A 21,893-nucleotide genomic window follows, 5' to 3' on the forward strand; every position below is an offset into this window, starting at 1 on the left:
AATAGTTAAATAATGATGTAATTGAAAAATCTAGACATTTTCTTCATAATTTCTCAGCCAAAACGCCATAGAAGGTCTGGAGAAAGATGGGTTTTCATATTTTACATCATGTGAGTCTAATTCTTGCTTTTTCTTGATAATTTTTATGTTTTTATGACTTTTACAATTAGGTCCACTTGTAGAATTCATTAGTTTTTGATTTTATGGGTGAAATTGGAAGTTACCCTGGATGGATAAGGAATTTTATGATGAATTATTATGAAATTTAAGTTCTAATTTCATATTAAGGTGGTTTTATTAAGTGATTTTGATAGGAAATGATATTTAGGACCTAATTGTGAAAAAGTTGTGAATTGAAGGTTTCTGTTGAAATTCAGAATATAAAAGGTTTTGAAATAGTTTATAATGATAAAATAAAGTGTTAATTGAGAAAAATTAGTTCAATTGATGGGTGAATTGAGTAGGGACTAAATTATGAAAGCTCAAATTTTGGGGTAAAAGTGCAATTTCGAAATTTGAACAGCATAAATTGTGAAGTGAAATAGAAATCAAATAAATGCTAATGAGTAGAAATATTTTATATTATAGATCAAGAATCCAAAGAAGAACGAGGAAAAGAAAAAGTTGCGGAATAGTCCCAAAATTTCAATATCTTCTACAAATTAGCGGGTAAGTTCATATGGTTGAAATTAGATGTTTATTTGTGAATGATTGAAGTATATAATGTGTTATTATATACGAATTTGTTGTGGGATTGTGTAGATTTTGTTAATGAAAGAATAAATGTGGAAATGCAAATTAGGAAAAAGCAGGATTGAGTACGTTCAGTATCGTGACGTGTGATGAATTGATTGGATAAGACCATGGTTGTTCCATGGCAAAGTGTGAAATGTAGGTATGGTATCATCCATACTGAGTTGTGAAATGTAGGTATGGTATTATCCATCTTGAAATGTGAAATGTAGGTATGGTATTATCAAATCCATCTTGAGTTAAGAAATGTAGGTATGGCATTTCCCATACCGAAGTTAAAAAATGTAGGTATGGTATTTCAATGAGGAAAACCATACTGAGTTGTGAATCGTGGCATTGAGCAACGACGTACTCAATTTCGTAAGCCGTTTCCTAATTTGATTATAAGAAATAAAGAGAAGTGATCCAAATGGAAGAGATTGAGTAGTTATTCTTGTTGAGCTCAACTATGTGAATTATTATAACAATGGTTGTGAATCGCAGGAAACTTTAGTAAATGTTTTGGTATTGTTTGGAAATATTATGTTTGGTAAGCATTACTTTTAACCTATGAACTTACTAAGCTTCAATAAGCTTACTTGTGTGTGTTTAATATTTTATGTAGATTGACTTGAAGTGAAGTGGGTAGATCGGATCAACACAACAAAGCACACTATCCGATCAATTCCGTAGCTTTTGTTTTAGGTTTGAAGATTTATATGGCATGTATAGAGTTTGAATGAATTGAAGTAAAGATGTTATAAACTAGTTAACAATATTTGTACTAAAATAGTTTTCGGTAAGTAGCAGTAGTTTGACTTTGAAAAATCACTAAAAATAGTAGCAATGGAATTAAATAATGAATAAATTATGGAATCGAATCTCGATGAGTCTATTCTCATATGGAAGAAGCAAAACAGGTATATGAGCTATATTTTATGAGATGTTTAAATTTTTGTGAAACAGGGCCAGAGTAATTTCTGGATCCCCTGTTCTGACTTTGGAAATTCATCATAAATTTTACAAAGATAATTAGAAGTCATACTTTATATTTACAGATTCCTTATTGAGTCTAGTTTTATTAGAGACAAACGGCATAGTCATTGAAGCTCTGTACAGAGAGATATCTGATTCGTAATACACAAAGGTCAGAGTAGTCAAACCCTGAAACAGGGGAGATTTTAAATAATAAACTGTACTAATTGGCTTGACCACAAATTCTAGAAAAAAATCGGTAAGTAGATATATGAGTATAAATTCATAGAAAATTTACGGATTTGGATTTTGAGTTTTATAACTCGAGATATGAATTATTTAGCAACTATGACATAGTTGGACAGCTTGTCTGGAAAGTGTGATATAAATTGTTTGAATTTGTTTAAGTGCTCAAATAAGTTTAGTAATGCCTCGTGCTCGATTCGGCGACGGTCTCGGGTAAAAGGGGCCTTACATTTATTGGTATCAGAGCCTGGTTTAGTCGATTCTCGGAACGAATTTGATGTGTAAAGTGTTTAAAAATACATGCCATATAAATCTGTGATAGTGTGATGTGAATGATCCGATCTAATTACTAATTTTTGTTATAGATTGTAAAGATGTCTGATAGACCCGATGGTGCTAGTCAGGAAGAGGAAGTTAATAGTAGAATCTGAGAAGGAGGGAACAAGTGGTAATGTCCGATTTCTTTGATGAGAGAGGAAGAACTTAAAAATATGATTTACGGATTAATGAATCGGTGGTATCATGAAACAATACAAGGAAGAAGTCGGGCACAACAACCTCCTCCTCCCCTCTTTGTACCACCGATTACAACCCGGTTGCTCCTCCTTTAATAGATGAATCTAGCAAAAGAACACCAATTGAAAAACTCGAAAGTTTGGAGTGAAGAATTTCGAGGAGATCGAATGATGATCCGGTTAAAGCAGTATTGGTTAAAGAGTTTAGAGAGAGTTTTAAGCAGATGATGTGTTCTCCGGAGGACTATTTGGGATGTCTGATTTATTGTTGAAAGAAGAAGCGTATAATTGGTGGGAAACCATTGAGGCGATGGTACTGCAGTAAACTTACAGGAATTCTTCCAAAACGAATTTAAGAAGAAGTATGTGGGAAAGAGATATTTAGATAAGAAGAAGAGAGAATTTCTTGATCTTCGACAAGGAATAAAACAATGGCGAATATGAAAGAGAATTTGTGTATCTCAATAGATATGCTCGGGATGTTGTAAACAAAGGAAGAAATGTGCATTAGATTTGAAGAAGGGCTTAATGATGAAATCGAATGATGATTGGAGGTACAGAGATTCGGAATTTGTGATTCATCGATCGAGCTCAAAAGATGGAAGAAGTGTATAACGAGAAAGATGCAAAGAGAAAGAAGAGGTAAAGAGGTATACAAAAGAAGTTTCTCTAGACCAACTTCGACTTTTTCGCCAAAAGTTCGAAATGATTCAGTCGACTGTTATAATCCGGAACGATCGAATAATAGTAAAACGACTCAACAAAATGTCGGAGTAACTAAGAAACCAGCGACTAGTGTTAGTAGTGTGCAAAATATTCGAGACTTAGATGTAAAATTGTGGTAGATTTCATATTGGTGAGTGTTGGGGAAGAGCGGAGCTTGCTATAAATGTGGTGGAACTGATCATTTTATTCGGACTGTCCTCAATTATTAAAAGAAGATAGATAACAAGGGAGAAGCAAGAAAATACTCCTCGGAAAGGTAAACGTTCAGTCAAAGTAGTGCTCTGGGACTGTTCATTAGGAACGAGAATCTGCAGCCCGATCGAGACAAGAGTACTGACGTACATATGCTATCCGGGCAAGGGAAGAAGCTTCGCTCGGATGTGATAGTGGTAATTTCTATCTTTTGATGATTCTGTATGCTTTAATTGATCCCGGATCTACACATTCATATATTTGCACCTTTGCATTAGTGTCGAGAAAAGAAAATGACTATTGAGTCCATGACCTTGAATTGCAAGTCACTAATCCACTAAGGCAAAGTGTGTTGGTTAATTTAATATGTCGGAATTGTCCCTTTGAAAATACAAAGGCGTGAATTCTCTGATTTAATGTTGTTACCTTTCCAGAATTTGATGTTATTCTTGGAATGGATTGGTTGATTGAACACGATGCCATAGTGAATTGTAGAGAAAAGCGGATTGATTTAAAATGTCGATGTGGGAAATAGTTTCATTGAGTTTGGGGATAAAAGAATGATGTCGGATTATTTCACCTTCTGACTCAAAATTGATTCGGAAGGTAATAAAGCATTTCTAGCTTATATTCTTGATACTTGGGGTTCGAATTGAAGATGGAACAATTGTCGATTGTTAATGAGTTTCTTGATGTGTTTCTGAGGAATTACCGGTTTACCCCGGATCGTGAGGTTGAATTCACAATTGATGTAATTAGAATGCATGACTCAATATCAATAACACCGTATAGAATGGCACCGGTGAGTTAAAAGAGTTGAAGACACAGTTGCAAGAGTTATTGGATAAAGGGTTCATCGGACCGAGTACATCACCTTGGGGCGACTTTGTCTTATTTGTGAAAAAGAAAGATGGTTCGTTGCGATTGTGTATTGATTACGAGCGGTTGAATAAGGTAACAATTAAAATAAATATCCATTACCTCGTATTGATGATTTGTTTGATCAAGCTGAAAGGTCTGCAGTGTTCTCAAAATAGACCTTAGATCTGGGTATTATCAATTTGAAGGTTAAAGAGTGTGATGTGCCAAAGACTACTTTTGAACTCGGTATGGTCACTACGAATTTTTGGTAATGCCTTTTGGTTTAACGAATGCCCTGCTGCATTTATGGATTTAATGAATCGAATTTTTCAGTCTTATTTGGATAGATTTGTGGTGGTATTTATTGATGACATATTGGTCTATTCAAAGACAGAATCCGAACATGCACAAAGACTTGAGAATTGTACTACGACTTTGAGAGAAAAGCAGTTATATCTGAAATTTAGTAAATGTGAGTTTTGGCTTCATGAGGTTGGATTTACGGGTCATATTATATCGGTGAAGGAATTCGTGTGGATCCAAGTAAAGTTTGGCAGTGGTGAATTGGAAAACACGAAGAATGTAAGCGAAGTGCGAAGTTTTCGGGATTAGCGAGGATACTATCGCCGTTTTGTAAAGAATTTTTCCATGATTGCTTCACCAATGACTCGTTTATTACGAAGAATGTTGAGTTTATGTGGTCTCGATGAATGTCGTGAGCTTTGATCGATTAAAGAAAATGTTAATGAAGCTCCGGTCTTAACTCAACCGAATCGTGTACCGTATGTTGTGTCTGATGATGCATCTTTAAGTGGTTTGGGTTGTGTGTTAATGCAATCGGGAAAGGTAGTGGCTTATGCTTCACGGCAATTAAAACCACATGAAAAGAATTACCCTACACATGATCTTGAGTTAGTTGCAATTGTTTTTGCCTTAAAAATTTGGAGACACTATTTATATGGTGAGAAGTGTTATATGTATACGGATCACAAAAGTTTGAAATACTTAATGACTCGAAGGAACCGAACTTAAGACGAGAGGCGGTGGTTAGAGTTCTTTGAAAGACTATGATTTGGTTATTGACTATCATCCAGGAAAGCTAATGTAGTTCTTGATGCCTTGAGTCGAAAGTCATCCTTGTTTGCACTCGGCAATGAATGCTCATTTGGCTCTTAATGAAGAAGGTGTTGTATTAGTAGAATTGAAGGTAAAACCAATGTTTCTTCAACAAATTGAAGCTGCAGAATGAAGATCCAAAATTGGTCTTTGAAACGACAAATGGTTCGGGATAATTTAGATTCGAGTTCAATATTGATGATGAAGGTATATTGCGCTATCATAATAGGATTTGTGTTCCCAATAATTTTGATTTAAAGAATGATATTCTTTCTGAAGCACATAATAGTATGTATTCTATTCATCCGGTAGTACAAAATGTATGGTGATCTGAAAAAGACATATTGGTGGCTGGTATGAAAGAGAAATTTCGAATTTATTGCAAAATGTTTGATTTACCACAAGTTAAAGCGAGCATCAAGTGCCAACGGGTTTATTACAACCCATTATGATTCTGAATGGAAGTGGGAGCATATTTCAATGGATTTTGTGTCGGGATTGCTGTGACTCAGAAAGAAAGATTCGATATGGGTGATTGTTGATAGATTGACAAAGTCGACACACTTTATTCCGGTCGAGAATAGATTTTCACTTAATAAGTTAGCGAATTGTATGTGTCGAGATTGTGAGACTACATGGAGTTCCAATATCTATCATTTCGCATCGGGATCCGAGGTTTACTTCAAGATTTTGGAATAAATTGCAAGAAGCCTTAGGCACCAGATTGAATTTTATTACTGACATTTCATCCTCAAGCAGATGGACGGTCAGAGCGAGTGATTCAAATTTTAGAAGATATGTTAAGATGTTGTATACTCGAGTTTGGTGACAGTTGGGAAAGGTATTTACCGTTGGTGAGTTTACTTACAACAATAGCTATCGGTCTAGTATAAAAATGACACCATTTGAGGCTCTTTATGGTAGAAAATGCAAGACTCCATTGTGTTGGTGCGAATTGAGTGAATCAAAAATAGTTGGGGTTGATTTGATTCGAGAAACCAAGAGAAAGTCCGGATTATTCGAGATAGTCTAAAAGCGCGCCGGATCGTCGAAGTCATATGCGGATTTAAAATGAAGAGACATAGAATATGCAGTGGGTGATCGAGTATTTTAAAAGTTTCACCATGGAAAAGGGTGTTACGATTTGGTAAAAAGGAAAATTAAGTCCGAGATTCATAGGGCCATATGAAATTGTGGAAAGGGTTGGTCCTGTGGCTTATCGTTTGGCTTTACCTCGGAACTTGAGAAGATTCATAATGTGTTTCATGTGTCTATGCTAAGGCGATATAGGTCGAGATCCTTCACACGTAATTCCCCATCTGAAATTGAGCTTCAACCGGATATGACTTATTCGGAAGAACCGGTGAAGATTTTGGCTCGTGAAGTTAAGGAATTGCGGAACAAAAGAGTACCATTGGTTAAAGTATTATGGCATCGACATGGTATGGAGGAGGCAACTGGGAAACAGAGGAGTCAATAAGATCACAAGATATCCAAATCTATTTTCGGGTAACAAATTTCAAGGACGAAATTTTTAAAGGGGGAGAGTTGTAACACCTAATTTTCAGTGGTGTCGGAAATGGTGATTTGAGATCACTAAATTCGACAAATAAGATTGAACAAGATAGTAATTTAATATTTATGAGTCAAGTAAGAATTTAGAAGAATTTGTGAAATGGTGAAATTAGTGAATTAAAAGAATTTATTAGGTCAAAGCGGGTCAAAAATGAGGTATCGAGACCTCAAAGTTGAAAATCGAGCTATAAATATTTTTATAAATATTTATGGAGTGTCATTGAGTTAGTATTAAAGTTTAGTTAGAAAATTTTAACGTTTGGATGGCTAATTAATTGAAAAGGATTAAATTGAAAATAGCACAAAATTTGTTAAATTGTGAGTAAATAGCTTAAGTATTTAAAAGATGGATTTAAAGAGCAATTAGACCCAAAGGTTAATGGCTGGACGGTTTGGGTATGAAATAAGCAAGAAAACAATGTGAACAAGGGCAAAATTGGAAATAGATAAAAGTTAATAGTTAAATAATGATGTAATTGAAAAATCTAGACATTTTCTTCATAATTTCTCAGCCAAAACGCCATAGAAGGTCTGGAGAAAGCTGGTTTTCATATTTTTACATCATGTGAGTCTAATTCTTGCTTTTCTTGATAATTTTATGTTTTTATGACTTTTACAATTAGGTCCACTTGTAGAATTCATTAGTTTTTGATTTTATGGGTGAAATTGGAAGTTACCCTGGATGGATAAGGGAATTTTATGATGAATTATTATGAAATTTAAGTTCTAATTTCATATTAAGGTGGTTTTATTAAGTGATTTTGATAGGAAATGATATTTAGGACCTAATTGTGAAAAAGTTGTGAATTGAAGGTTTCTGTTGAAATTCAGAATATAAAAGGTTTTGAAATAGTTTATAATGATAAAATAAAGTGTTAATTGAGAAAAATTAGTTCAATTGATGGGTGAATTGAGTAGGGACTAAATTGTGAAAGCGTAAATTTTGGGGTAAAAGTGCAATTTCGAAATTTGAACAGCATAAATTGTGAAGTGAAATAGAAATCAAATAAATGCTAATGAGTAGAAATATTTTATATTATAGATCAAGAATCCAAAGAAGAACGAGGAAAAGAAAAGTTGCGGAATAGTCCCAAAATTTCAATATCTTCTACAAATTAGCGGGTAAGTTCATATGGTTGAAATTAGATGTTTATTTGTGAATGATTGAAGTATATAATGTGTTATTATATACGAATTTGTTGTGGGATTGTGTAGATTTTGTTAATGAAAGAATAAATGTGGAAATGCAAATTAGGAAAAACGCAGGATTGAGTACGTTAAGTATCGTGACGTGTGATGAATTGATTGGATAAGACCATGGTTGTTCCATGGCAAAGTGTGAAATGTAGGTATGGTATCATCCATCTTGAGTTGTGAAATGTAGGTATGGTATTATCCATCTTGAAATTTGTGAAATGTAGGTATGGTATTATCAAATCCATCTTGAGTTAAGAAATGTAGGTATGGCATTTCCCATACCGAGTTAAAAAATGTAGGTATGGTATTTCAATGAGGAAAACCATCTGAGTTGTGAATCGTGGCATTGAGCAACGGCGTACTCAATTTCGTAAGCCGTTTCCTAATTTGATTATAAGAAATAAAGAGAAGTGATCCAAATGGAAGAGATTGAGTAGTTATTCTTGTTGAGCTCAACTATGTGAATTATTATAACAATGGTTGTGAATCCAGGAAACTTTAGTAAATGTTTTGGTATTGTTTGGAAATATTATGTTTGGTAAGCATTACTTTTAACCTATGAACTTACTAAGCTTCAATAAGCTTACTTGTGTGTGTTTAATATTTTTATGTAGATTGACTTGAAGTGAAGTGGGTAGATCGGATCAACACAACAAAGCACACTATCCAGATCAATTCCGGTAGCTTTTGTTTTAGGTTTGAAGATTTATATGGCATGTATAGAGTTTGAATGAATTGAAGTAAAGATGTTATAAACTAGTTAACAATATTTGTACTAAAATAGTTTTCGGTAAGTAGCAGTAGTTTGACTTTGAAAAATCACTAAAAATAGTAGCAATGGAATTAAATAATGAATAAATTATGGAATCGAATCTCGATGAGTCTATTCTCATATGGAAGAAGCAAAACAGGTATATGAGCTATATTTTATGAGATGTTTAAATTTTTGTGAAACAGGGCCAGAGTAATTTCTGGATCCCCTGTTCTGACTTTGGAAATTCACCATAAATTTTACAAAGATAATTAGAAGTCATACTTTATATTTACAGATTCCTTATTGAGTCTAGTTTTATTAGAGACAAACGGCATAGTCATTGAAGCTCTGTACAGAGAGATATCTGATTCGTAATACACAAAGGTCAGAGTAGTCAAACCCTGAAACAGGGGAGATTTTAAATAATAAACTGTACTAATTGGCTTGACCACAAATTCTAGAAAAAAATCGGTAAGTAGATATATGAGTATAAATTCATAGAAAATTTACGGATTTGGATTTTGAGTTTTATAACTCGAGATATGAATTATTTAGCAACTATGACATAGTTGGACAGCTTGTCTGGAAAGTGTGATATAAATTGTTTGAATTTGTTTAAGTGCTCAAATAAGTTTAGTAATGCCTCGTGCTCGATTCATGACGGTCTCGGGTAAAAGGGCCTTACATTTATTGGTATCGAGCCTGGTTTAGTCGATTCTCGGAGCGAATTTGATGTGTAAAGTGTTTAAAAATACATGCCATATAAATCTGTGATAGTGTGATGTGAATGATCCGATCTAATTACTAATTTTGTTATAGATTGTAAAGATGTCGATAGACCCGATGGTGCTAGTCGGAAGAGGAAGTTAATAGTAGAATACAGACTTACGGCAGGGAACAAGTGGTAATGTCCGATTTCTTTGATGAGAGAGGAAGAACTTAAAAATATGATTTACGGATTAATGAATCAGTGGTATCATGAAACAATACAAGGAAGAAGTCAGGCACAACAACCTCCTCCTCCCCCTACTGTACCACCAGTTACAACCCCGGTTGCTCCTCCTTTAATAGATGAATCTAGCAAAAGAACACCAATTGAAAAACTCAGAAAGTTTGGAGCTGAAGAATTTCGAGGGAGATCGAATGATGATCCGGTTAAAGCAGAGTATTGGTTAAAGAGTTTAGAGAGAGTTTTTAAACAGATGATGTGTTCTCCGGAGGACTATTTGGGATGTCTTGATTTATTTGTTGAAAGAAGAAGCGTATAATTGGTGGGAAACCATTGAGGCGATGGTACTGCAGTAAACTTACAGGAATTCTTCCAAAGCGAATTTAAGAAGAAGTATGTGGGAAAGAGATATTTAGATAAGAAGAAGAGAATTTCTTGATCTTGACAAGGGAATAAAACAAGTGGCGAATATGAAAGAGAATTTGTGTATCTCAAGAGATATGCTCGGGATGTTGTGCCGACAAAGGAAGAAATGTGCATTAGATTTGAAGAAGGGCTTAATGATGAAATCGAATGATGATTGGAGGTACAGAGATTCGGAATTTGTGATTACGTCGATCGAGCTCAAAAGATGGAAGAAGTGTATAACGAAAGATGCAAAGAGAAAGAAGAGGTAAAGAGGTATACAAAAGAAGTTTCTCTAGACCAACTTCGACTTTTTCGCCAAAAGTTCGAAATGATTCAGTCGACTGTTATAATCCCGAACGATCGAATAATAGTAAAACGACTCAACAAAATGTCGGAGTAACTAAGAAACCAGCAGCTAGTGTTAGTAGTGTGCAAAATATTCGAGACTTAGATGTAAAAATTGTGGTAGATTTCATATTGGTGAGTGTTGGGGAAGAGCCGAGCTTGCTATAAATGTGGTGGAACCGATCATTTTATTCGGGATGTCCTCAATTATTAAAGAAGATAGATAACAAGGGAGAAGCAAGAAAATACTCCTTAAAGGTAAACGTTCAGGTCAAAGTAGTGCTCTGGACTGTTCATTAGGGAACGAGAATCTGCAGCCCGATCGAGACAAGAGTACTGCGACGTACATATGCTATCCGGCAAGGGAAGAAGCTTCGCTCCGGATGTGATAGCTGGTAATTTCTATCTTTTGATGATTCGTGTATGCTTTAATTGATCCCGGATCTACACATTCATATATTTACCTTTGCATTAGTGTCGAAAAGAAAATGACTATTGAGTCCATGACCTTGAATTGCAAGTCACTAATCCACTAAGGCAAAGTGTGTTGGTTAATTTAATATGTGAATTGTCCTTTGAAAATACAAGGTCGTGAATTCTCTGCTGATTTAATGTTGTTACCTTTCCGAGAATTTGATGTTATTCTTGGAATGGATTGGTTGATTGAACACGATGCCATAGTGAATTGTAGAGAAAAACGGATTGATTTAAAATGTCGATGGGGAAATAGTTTCAGTGAGTTTGGGGATAAAAGAATGATGTCGAGGATTATTTCACCTTTCTGACTCAAAATTGATTCGGAAGGTAATAAAGCATTTCTAGCTTATATTCTTGATACTTGGGGTTCGAATTGAAGATGGAACAATTGTCGATTGTTAATGAGTTTCTTGATGTGTTTCTGAGGAATTACCGGTTTACCCCGGATCGTGAGGTTGAATTCACAATTGATGTAATTAGCATGCAGCTCAATATCAATAACACCGTATAGAATGGCACCAATGAGTTAAAAGAGTTGAAGACACAGTTGCAAGAGTTATTGGATAAAGGGTTCATCGACCGAGTACATCACCTTGGGGCGCTTTTGTCTTATTTGTGAAAAAGAAAGATGGTTCGTTGCGATTGTGTATTGATTACTGAGCGGTTGAATAAGGTAACAATTAAAATAAATATCCATTACCTCGTATTGATGATTTGTTTGATCAACTGAAAGGTCTGCAGTGTTCTCAAAAATAGACCTTAGATCCGGGTATTATCATTTGAAGGTTAAAGAGTGTGATGTGCCAAAGACTACTTTTGAACTCGGTATGGTCACTCTGAATTTTGGTAATGCCTTTTGGTTTAACGAATGCCCTGCTGCATTTATGGATTTAATGAATCGAATTTTTCAGTCTTATTTGGATAGATTTGTGGTGGTATTTATTGATGACATATTGGTCTATTCAAAGACAGAATCCGAACATGCACAGCACTTGAGAATTGTACTACGACTTTGAGAGAAAAAGCAGTTATATCTGAAATTTAGTAAATGTGAGTTTTGGCTTCATGAGGTTGGATTTACGGGTCATATTATATCGGTGAAGGAATTCGTGTGGATCCAAGTAAAGTTTCGGCAGTGGTGAATTGGAAAACACCGAAGAATGTAACCTGAAGTGCGAAGTTTTCGGGATTAGCAGGATACTATCGCCGTTTTGTAAAGAATTTTTCCATGATTGCTTCACCAATGACTCGTTTATTACAGAAGAATGTTGAGTTTATGTGGTCTGATGAATGTCGTGAGCTTTGATCGATTAAAGAAAATGTTATGAAGCTCGGTCTTAACTCAACGAATCGTATACCGTATGTTGTGTACAGTGATGCATCTTTAAGTGGTTTGGGTTGTGTGTTAATGCAGTCGGGAAAGGTAGTGGCTTATGCTTCACGGCAATTAAAACCACATGAAAAGAATTACCCTACACATGATCTTGAGTTAGCTGCAATTGTTTTTGCCTTAAAATTTGGAGACACTATTTATATGGTGAGAAGTGTTATATGTATACGGATCACAAAAGTTTGAAATACTTAATGACTCGAAGGAACCGAACTTAAGACAGAGGCGGTGGTTAGAGTTCTTTGAAAGACTATGATTTGGTTATTGACTATCATCCAGGGAAAGCTAATGTAGTTGCTGATGCACTGAGTCGAAAGTCATCCTTGTTTGCACTTCGGGCAATGAATGCTCATTTGGCTCTTAATGAAGAAGGTGTTGTATTAGTAGAATTGAAGGTAAAACCAATGTTTCTTCAACAAATTCAGAAGCTGCAGAATGAAGATCCAAAATTGGTCTTTGAAACGACAAATGGTTCGGGATAATTTAGATTCAGAGTTCAGTATTGATGATGAAGGTATATTGCGCTATCATAATAGGATTTGTGTTCCCAATAATTCTGATTTAAAGAATGATATTCTTTCTGAAGCACATAATAGTATGTATTCTATTCATCCAGGTAGTACAAAATGTATGGTGATCTGAAAAGACATATTGGTGGCTGGTATGAAAAGAGAAATTTCGAATTTATTGCAAAATGTTTGATTTACCAGCAAGTTAAAGCGAGCATCAAGTGCCAACGGGTTTATTACAACCCATTATGATTCTGAATGGAAGTGGGAGCATATTTCAATGGATTTTGTGTCGATTGCTGTGACTCAGAAAGAAAGATTCGATATGGGTGATTGTTGATAGATTGACAAAGTCAAGACACTTTATTCAAATCGAATAGATTTTCACTTAATAAGTTAGCGAAATTGTATGTGTCAGAGATTGTGAGACTACATGGAGTTCCAATATCTATCATTTCAGACCGGGATCCGAGGTTTACTTCAAGATTTTGGAATAAATTGCAAGAAGCCTTAGGCACCAGATTGAATTTTATTACAAACATTTCATCCTCAAACAGATGGACAATCGAGCGAGTGATTCAAATTTTAGAAGATATGTTAAGATGTTGTATACTCGAGTTTGGTGACAGTTGGGAAAGGTATTTACCGTTGGTGAGTTTACTTACAACAATAGCTATCGATCTAGTATAAAAATGACACCATTTGAGGCTCTTTATGGTAGAAAATGCAAGACTCCATTGTGTTGGTGCGAATTGAGTGAATCAAAAATAGTTGGGGTTGATTTGATTCGAGAAACCAAGAGAAAGTCCGGATTATTCGAGATAGTCTAAAAGTCGCTTCAGATCGTCGAGAAGTCATATGCGGATTTAAAACGAAGAGACATAGAATATGCGTGGGTGATCGAGTATTTTAAAAGTTTCACCATGGAAAAGGGTGTTACGATTTGGTAAAAAGGAAAATTAAGTCCGAGATTCATAGGGCCATATGAAATTGTGGAAAGGGTTGGTCCTGTGGCTTATCGTTTGGCTTTACCTCCGAACTTGAGAAGATTCATAATGTGTTTCATGTGTCTATGCTAAGGCGGTATAGGTCGATCCTTCACACGTAATTCCCATCTTGAAATTGAGCTTCAACAGATATGACTTATTCGGAAGAACCGGTGAAGATTTTGGCTCGTGAAGTTAAGGAATTGCGGAACAAAAGAGTACCATTGGTTAAAGTATTATGGCATCGACATGGTATGGAGGAGGCAACTGGGAAACAGAGGAGTCAATAAGATCACAAGATATCAAATCTATTTTCGGTAACAAATTTCAAGGACGAAATTTTTAAAGGGGAGAGTTATAACTACCTAATTTTCAAGTGGTGTCGGAAATGGTGATTTGAGATCACTAAATTCGACAAATAAGATTGAACAAGATAGTAATTTAATATTTATGAGTCAAGTAAGAATTTAGAAGAATTTGTGAAATGGTGAAATTAGTGAATTAAAAGAATTTATTAGGTCAAGCGGGTCAAAAATGAGGTATCGAGACCTCAAAGTTGAAAATCGAGCTATAAATATTTTTATAAATATTTATGGAGTGTCATTGAGTTAGTATTAAAGTTTAGTTAGAAAATTTTAACGCTTGGATGGCTAATTAATTGAAAAGGATTAAATTGAAAATAGCACAAAATTTGTTAAATTGTGAGTAAATAGCTTAAGTATTTAAAAGATGGATTTAAAGAGCAATTAGACCCAAAGGTTAATGGCTGGACGGTTTGGGTATGAAATAAGCAAGAAAACAATGTGAACAAGGGGCAAAATTGGAAATAGATAAAAGTTAATAGTTAAATAATGATGTAATTGAAAAATCTAGACATTTTCTTCATAATTTCTCAGCCAAAACGCCATAGAAGGTCTGGAGAAAGCTGGTTTTCATATTTTTACATCATGTGAGTCTAATTCTTGCTTTTTCTTGATAATTTTATGTTTTTATGACTTTTACAATTAGGTCCACTTGTAGAATTCATTAGTTTTTGATTTTATGGGTGAAATTGGAAGTTACCCTGGATGGATAAGGGAATTTTATGATGAATTATTATGAAATTTAAGTTCTAATTTCATATTAAGGTGGTTTTATTAAGTGATTTTGATAGGAAATGATATTTAGGACCTAATTGTGAAAAAGTTGTGAATTGAAGGTTTCTGTTGAAATTCAGAATATAAAAGGTTTTGAAATAGTTTATAATGATAAAATAAAGTGTTAATTGAGAAAATTAGTTCAATTGATGGGTGAATTGAGTAGGGACTAAATTGTGAAAGCTGTAAATTTTGGGGTAAAAGTGCAATTTCGAAATTTGAACAGCATAAATTGTGAAGTGAAATAGAAATCAAATAAATGCTAATGAGTAGAAATATTTTATATTATAGATCAAGAATCCAAAGAAGAACGAGGAAAAGAAAAAGTTGCGGAATAGTCCCAAAATTTCAATATCTTCTACAAATTAGCGGGTAAGTTCATATGGTTGAAATTAGATGTTTATTTGTGAATGATTGAAGTATATAATGTGTTATTATATACTGAATTTGTTGTGGGATTGTGTAGATTTTGTTAATGAAAGAATAAATGTGGAAATGCAAATTAGGAAAACGCAGGATTGAGTACGTTCAGTATCGTGACGTGTGATGAATTGATTGGATAAGACCATGGTTGTTCCATGGCAAAGTGTGAAATGTAGGTATGGTATCATCCATACTGAGTTGTGAAATGTAGGTATGGTATTATCCATACTGAGCTGTGAAATGTAGGTATGGTATTATCAAATCCATACTGAGTTAAGAAATGTAGGTATGGCATTTCCCATACCGAGTTAAAAAAATGTAGGTATGGTATTTCAATGAGGAAAACCATACTGAGTTGTGAATCGTGGCATTGAGCAACGACGTACTCAATTTCGTAAGCCGTTTCCTAATTTGATTATAAGAAATAAAAGAGAAGTGATCCAAATGGAAGAGATTGAGTAGTTATTCTTGTTGAGCTCAACTATGTGAATTATTATAACAATGGTTGTGAATCCCAGAAACTTTAGTAAATGTTTTGGTATTGTTTGGAAATATTATGTTTGGTAAGCATTACTTTTAACCTATGAACTTACTAAGCTTCAATAAGCTTACTTGTGTGTGTTTAATATTTTTATGTAGATTGACTTGAAGTGAAGTGGGTAGATCGGATCAACACAACAAAGCACACTATCCAGATCAATTCGGTAGTTTTTGTTTTATGTTTGAAGATTTATATGGCATGTATAGAGTTTGAATGAATTGAAGTAAAGATGTTATAAACTAGTTAACAATATTTGTACTAAAATAGTTTTCGTAAGTAGCAGTAGTTTGACTTAGAAAATCACTAAAAATAGTAGAAATGGAATTAAATAATGAATAAATTATGGAATCGAATCTCGATGAGTCTATTCTCATATGGAAGAAGCAAAACAGGTATATGAGCTATATTTTATGAGATGTTTAAATTTTTGTGAAACAGGGCCAGAGCAATTTCTGGATCCCCTGTTCTGACTTTGGAAATTCACCATAAATTTTACAAAGATAATTAGAAGTCATACTTTATATGTACAGATTCCTGATTGAGTCTAGTTTTATTAGAGACAAAAGGCATAGTCATTGAAGCTCTGTACAGAGAGATATCTGATTCGTAATACACAAAGGTCAGAGTAGTCAAACCCTGAAACAGGGAGATTTTAAATAATAAACTGTACTAATTGGCTTGACCAAAATTCTAGAAAAAATTGGTAAGTAGATATATGAGTATAAATTCATAGAAAATTTACGGATTTGGATTTCGAGTTTTATAACTCGAGATATGAATTATTTAGCAACTATGACACAGTTGGACAGCTTGTCTGGAAAGTGTGATATAAATTGTTTGAATTTGTTTAAGTGCTCAAATAAGTTTAGTAATGCCTCGTGCTCGACTCCGGCGACGGTCTCGGGTAAAAGGGGCGTTACATACTTAAACCAATTTTGCAGCAAACACGACTCTAGGGGCTAAACAACAATTTTTCCTTTTTCGCGTTTGACAATCAATTGATTCGTTTCTTGACATATATAATAATTTAATTCAATCATTCAATTCAAATACTTTTAAATACTAAAATTCACATATTTGACCTTTTTATCAATATTTTACACTTTTACCCTAAATTTTTACCTTTTATTCAATTTAGTCCTTAAACTCGAAACTTTCAAATCTATCACAATTAAACCAATTTCATACTACCTGTATTTTTCCCTATGCAATTAAAGCCCATATTTATTAAAATATCACAAAAATTCCATGCCAAGTTTATTATTTTATCAATTTTGTCCTTAAACTTAAGACAAACCAAAACACTTTACAAAATAGTCCTATTTAACTAGCAAGCTCAATAATTTATCATCAAACTTCAAAAACATCACAAATTCATCAATGGTATAACTCAAAACATTTGAAAATTTCATAAATTAGTCCCTGGGTTAGCTAGATTAAGCTGTAACAATCTCAAAAACATAAAAATTATAAGAAACGGAATTCAAACGGATGCATAAGTTGAAGCTTGGCCAAATCTTTAACTCAACAATGGCTTTTTTTCATGTTTTTGTTTCGGTTTAAAAGAAGAGAAGAAGAATATGAATTACCAAATGTCATGTTTTTTCTTTTAATTAACTTATTATTTTAACATTTTAATATAAAATTAATATTTAATTTATTTATTTCTACACCAAATTGTCCGCTATGATATAATTATGGTTAAATTACCATATAAAGCCATTTAAAAATGTTTCTATGCTTATTTAACCAATTTCCATCAATAGCAATTAAGTTTTACGACTTTTACGATTTAATCTTTTTTCTTTAATTAACAATCCAAACGTCAATATTTCTAAATCAAATTTCACTACAATTGGAGATACTAGCCAATTTCCAACTTCAAGTTGCTATTGAAAATACTAAGTGCATATGGCTCAGGGAGATGCCACTGATTCAAGAGACTAACAAATACATCATGATATTGTTCAACAGTACCTAGTTGTTTCAAGGTGACCAAATCAACCATTGGATCCCAGAATAGACTAAATCCAAACTTGTCTTGCAAACTCCTAGCATAACAAGGCCAGTTTAACATGTGCAGGCCACCATTCCTTTGAGAATAGAAATGGTGTCAATCCAATGCCCTTCTTTCCAAATAGAGCATTACCATGCGGATCTTAGCATCATCTTGGGTACCCTCTGCCTCAAGAAACTGCTCAAGTTTAGACCACCAGCCACGAAAATCAGTGCCATATATCGAACCTGGGATAATCGAGCTTATGGAATTTGCTACAACCATCCAATGAACTAGAACGAGGTTGCACATGGACACTACCCAACTCTGGAAGAGAATGAGTGCCCACAGTAGCATGTACTTGACCACTTGTGGAAACCTCTATAGGATGTTTAGGAGCAAATCCAGGAAGAGGCCATCCTCTCAAAATGCCTTTTCCCTTGACTGTTGCATTGGTAGGAGCAGGACTGGAGTGCCCCAAGTACTGCCCAAACAAAGAGTTAAGCTCAGAACGTAACTCCCCTTTGAATTCATACTTAAAGTCCTGGAATCTGGTCCAATTCATCCTAGATTTTAGAAACCTCCTGTTGCAACACATAACCTCCATCTACAACTGAGTGGTAACTCCACTGCCAACTATAGGAATCGTAATAGCTTTGATACTTTTGATGCAAGTAGAAAAATCTAAGAGAAAAAAATGACAAAACAGGGAGAAGAAAGAGAGAAGGAATCAAGAGGAAAAAAGAATACAGATGCTGTGCTTAACAAATTCGGTAATTGTTCCTGGTTACAATCATGTGCTTAAAGAGGAAAAGAAAATAACCATTGGAAGTTAGATGGCCCCTTTACAACTAAAGTCGTTAACCCTTATGCGCACCGTTTCATTTAATCTCCCCCTATCCGTACCGTTTAACTAACATAATTCGCTCCATTTTGCATTATTGTTTTTACTAAACTTTGTTTTATTTCCCTAATTTAAGTTTTACCCCATTGAAAGAAGAAGGGTAAGAAATGATGAGTTGGTAAAAATATGACATTATAGATCATTGGTAAAAAGATCTACTTAATAAATTTTCTCTTAACAGATTAATAATTTATAATCATTTGAATAATTATTTTTTGTCGTTACTATTTTTTTTTAATCCACGATTAGAATGTAGCCATTTTTATTTTTTATTTTTACAATCTTAATTTCAGATATGGAGATTAGAGTTTTATATTTGTTGTAGGTCTACTCTTAGATTAAGTCTAAATTCAATTAAGCGTGATTTCTTATATGGAAATGAGTTAGGCATAATTAATTCTTCGAAAATTAGGAAGGTGTTCATCAAATAAATTTTAATAATTAGGTATTAATGCACAGGCAGATCTCTAAGAATTTTCGGAAAAAACAAAATTAAATATAAATAAATTAAAACATATAAAGTAAAAGATCTTGAAAATTCTTCTTAAAAGGAAAAAAAAAAATCTCTACTTAACTTTTATCACTATTCCAAATAACCCTGCCATTAAAGGACAGATACACTACCAAAATAAAAATTTCCCAAATATGCATTGCATATAAATTAGGAGTCACTAATCAAAAGAACAATTAGCCATACCCCTTTAATCCAATATTATTGGCCTCATCCTTGAAAAGCAATGGAGAGTACTGAAGCAGCGCAAGTTATAATGGTGACCTTATCCATGCAAGGTCACATGAACCCCATGCTGAAGCTTGCCAAAGTGCTTGTATCAAAGGGGGTTCATGTCACCCTTGCCACCAATGATGTTGCACGTAAGCGCATGTTGGACTCCAAAATCTCCACTAACTTTACCACCATTAACAGCACTGGTCGACTCAGCCTAGAGTTCTTCTCTGATGGTCTTAGCCATGAGTTTGATCGCGAGAAGGATAGCGGAACCTTTCTTGCTTCACTCAAGGCCAACGGACCCAAAAATCTCTCAAATCTCATTACTGATCTCAAAGCTAATGGCAATCAATTCCCATGCCTTATTACCAACCCTTTTATCCCATGGGTGCCTGGGGTTGCCATCGAACATGGGATCCCTTGTGGTGTACTTTGGATCCAATCTGCAACTGTTTTCGCCATTTACTATCATTTTATTAAGGAGCCAGACTTGTTTCCTAACTTGGAAAACCCCAATGGGATTTTAGAGTTGCCTGGAATTCCAGGGCTCACAGTGGGAGATCTTCCAACCTTTATGCTTCCTTGTAGTCCTTCTCACTTCCGGCTATTGGTTACCGAATTCATTTCAATTTTGGATAAGGTAAAATGGGTTCTAGGCAACTCAGTTCATGAGCTTGAAGAGGAGACAGTGAACTCCTTGAAGGCTGTTAAACCGATTTATTCTATTGGACCATTGGTGTCACCTAGTCTTCTAGGAAAGGAAGAAACCATTGCAGGAAGTGTTGACATGTGGAGGGCTGCAGATTCTTGCATTGAATGGCTTAACAAGCAGCGACCATCCTCGGTGATATACATTTCATTTGGTAGCATCATTATGTCATCAAAGCAGCAAATTCAAAGTATTGCCACCGCATTGAAGAACATCAAAAGGCCATTCCTTTGGGTTATAAAAGCATCGGAGACGAGAAAAGACGAATTCCCAAGGGGTTTTTTGGAAGAGATCACGAAGGATAAGTCGGGCCTTGTTGTTTCATGGTGCCCTCAAGAGAAAGTATTAATGAACCAAGCACTGGCTTGTTTCGTGACACATTGTGGATGGAATTCGACCCTGGAAACTGTGGTGGCTGGTGTGCCTGTTGTTGCCTATCCGGAGTGGACGGATCAGCCGACGAATTCGAAGCTCTTGGTTGATGTTTTCAAGGTTGGGGTGAGGATGAGCAATTGTGAAGATGAAAGATTAAGCGTAGAAGAGGTTGAAAGGTGTATTATGGAGGTGATTGATGGACCAAGAGCAGGAGAGATGAAGAGAAGGGCAGTGGAGTTGAAAAATGCTGCTAAGAACGCATTGGAAGAAGGTGGTTCATCCAGTCGGAACATTGATAAATTTATCGCTGAAATCAGCGGCAAACCATCCAGCAATAACGTTTAATTCATGATTCAGCCCAAGGTTTGATGCTACAATTTCTAGAGAAGGGTCAGAAATTGGATTGATAATATATCCTCACATTTAAATTTTGATGATGAAGGCATGGGTTATTTAAATTTTGATTCATCTCCAACATAACAAGGGGGTGAAGGACTAAATCTATATGACTATTTTGATGTGGTATAATCTTCTCCTACTTTTACATATTAATCTTAATATAAAGTTTCATGTTATTGAATTTTATAATTTTTTAAAAGGAAAAGAAATAAAATTTTAGAGAGTTTCACTCTAATTTATCTACTTAATAATTTTTGAAGAAACTATAAACTTTTAAAATAATAATAATTAGTATGGTTTTGGTCAATCAGATTAATTAATTTTTAATAAATTTATAGAGTTAAAGTTCTAAATTTTATTCTTTTGAAATTAATTTCAATACCTTTATCTTCAAAAATTTAGTATATTTATTTTTCAGATATAAATTTAAATCTAGTTGTTAATACCATTAAAATTATTTTGTTAAATTCATTAGTGACCTATGAAATTAAAAAAAAAACAATACTCACTTGATAGTTGTCGAAACCATTTTTTTGAAAGTCGACTTTTTATTTGAAAAAAACAAAAATGGAAATACAAATGGGAGTCGCCACTAATCATTTTTTTATGAGTTGTGATCGGGTCACCTCGTAATTTGATCGTTTTAATAAACGGTTTGATTTACTTAAACAACGATTTTTTGTCTATAAACTTCGAGGAATGAGTTTGGGAGTCGATTACGCACGAGGAA

At 34.3% G+C, this 21,893-nt stretch overlaps 1 protein-coding gene across 1 annotated transcript; it reads left to right on the top strand.

The window, feature by feature from the left end:
- The first annotated feature begins 19,648 nt into the window (after positions 1-19,648).
- Positions 19,649-21,352, top strand: LOC108471982 (UDP-glycosyltransferase 84B2-like). Its single transcript, XM_017773517.2, has one exon. The coding sequence runs from the start codon at positions 19,691-19,693 to the stop codon at positions 21,107-21,109; it is 1,419 nt and encodes a 472-aa protein (XP_017629006.2). The 5' UTR covers positions 19,649-19,690; the 3' UTR covers positions 21,110-21,352.
- The last annotated feature ends 541 nt before the right edge of the window (positions 21,353-21,893 follow it).

The sequence above is a fragment of the Gossypium arboreum genome, chromosome 11 (genome assembly GCF_025698485.1).
Source record: "Gossypium arboreum isolate Shixiya-1 chromosome 11, ASM2569848v2, whole genome shotgun sequence".
Taxonomy (NCBI): domain Eukaryota; kingdom Viridiplantae; phylum Streptophyta; class Magnoliopsida; order Malvales; family Malvaceae; genus Gossypium; species Gossypium arboreum.

Excerpts from the sequence above, each read along its gene's own strand:
- LOC108471982 (XM_017773517.2), top strand. The coding sequence starts at position 19,691 with ATGGAGAGTACTGAAGCAGCGCAAGTTATAATGGTGACCTTATCCATG.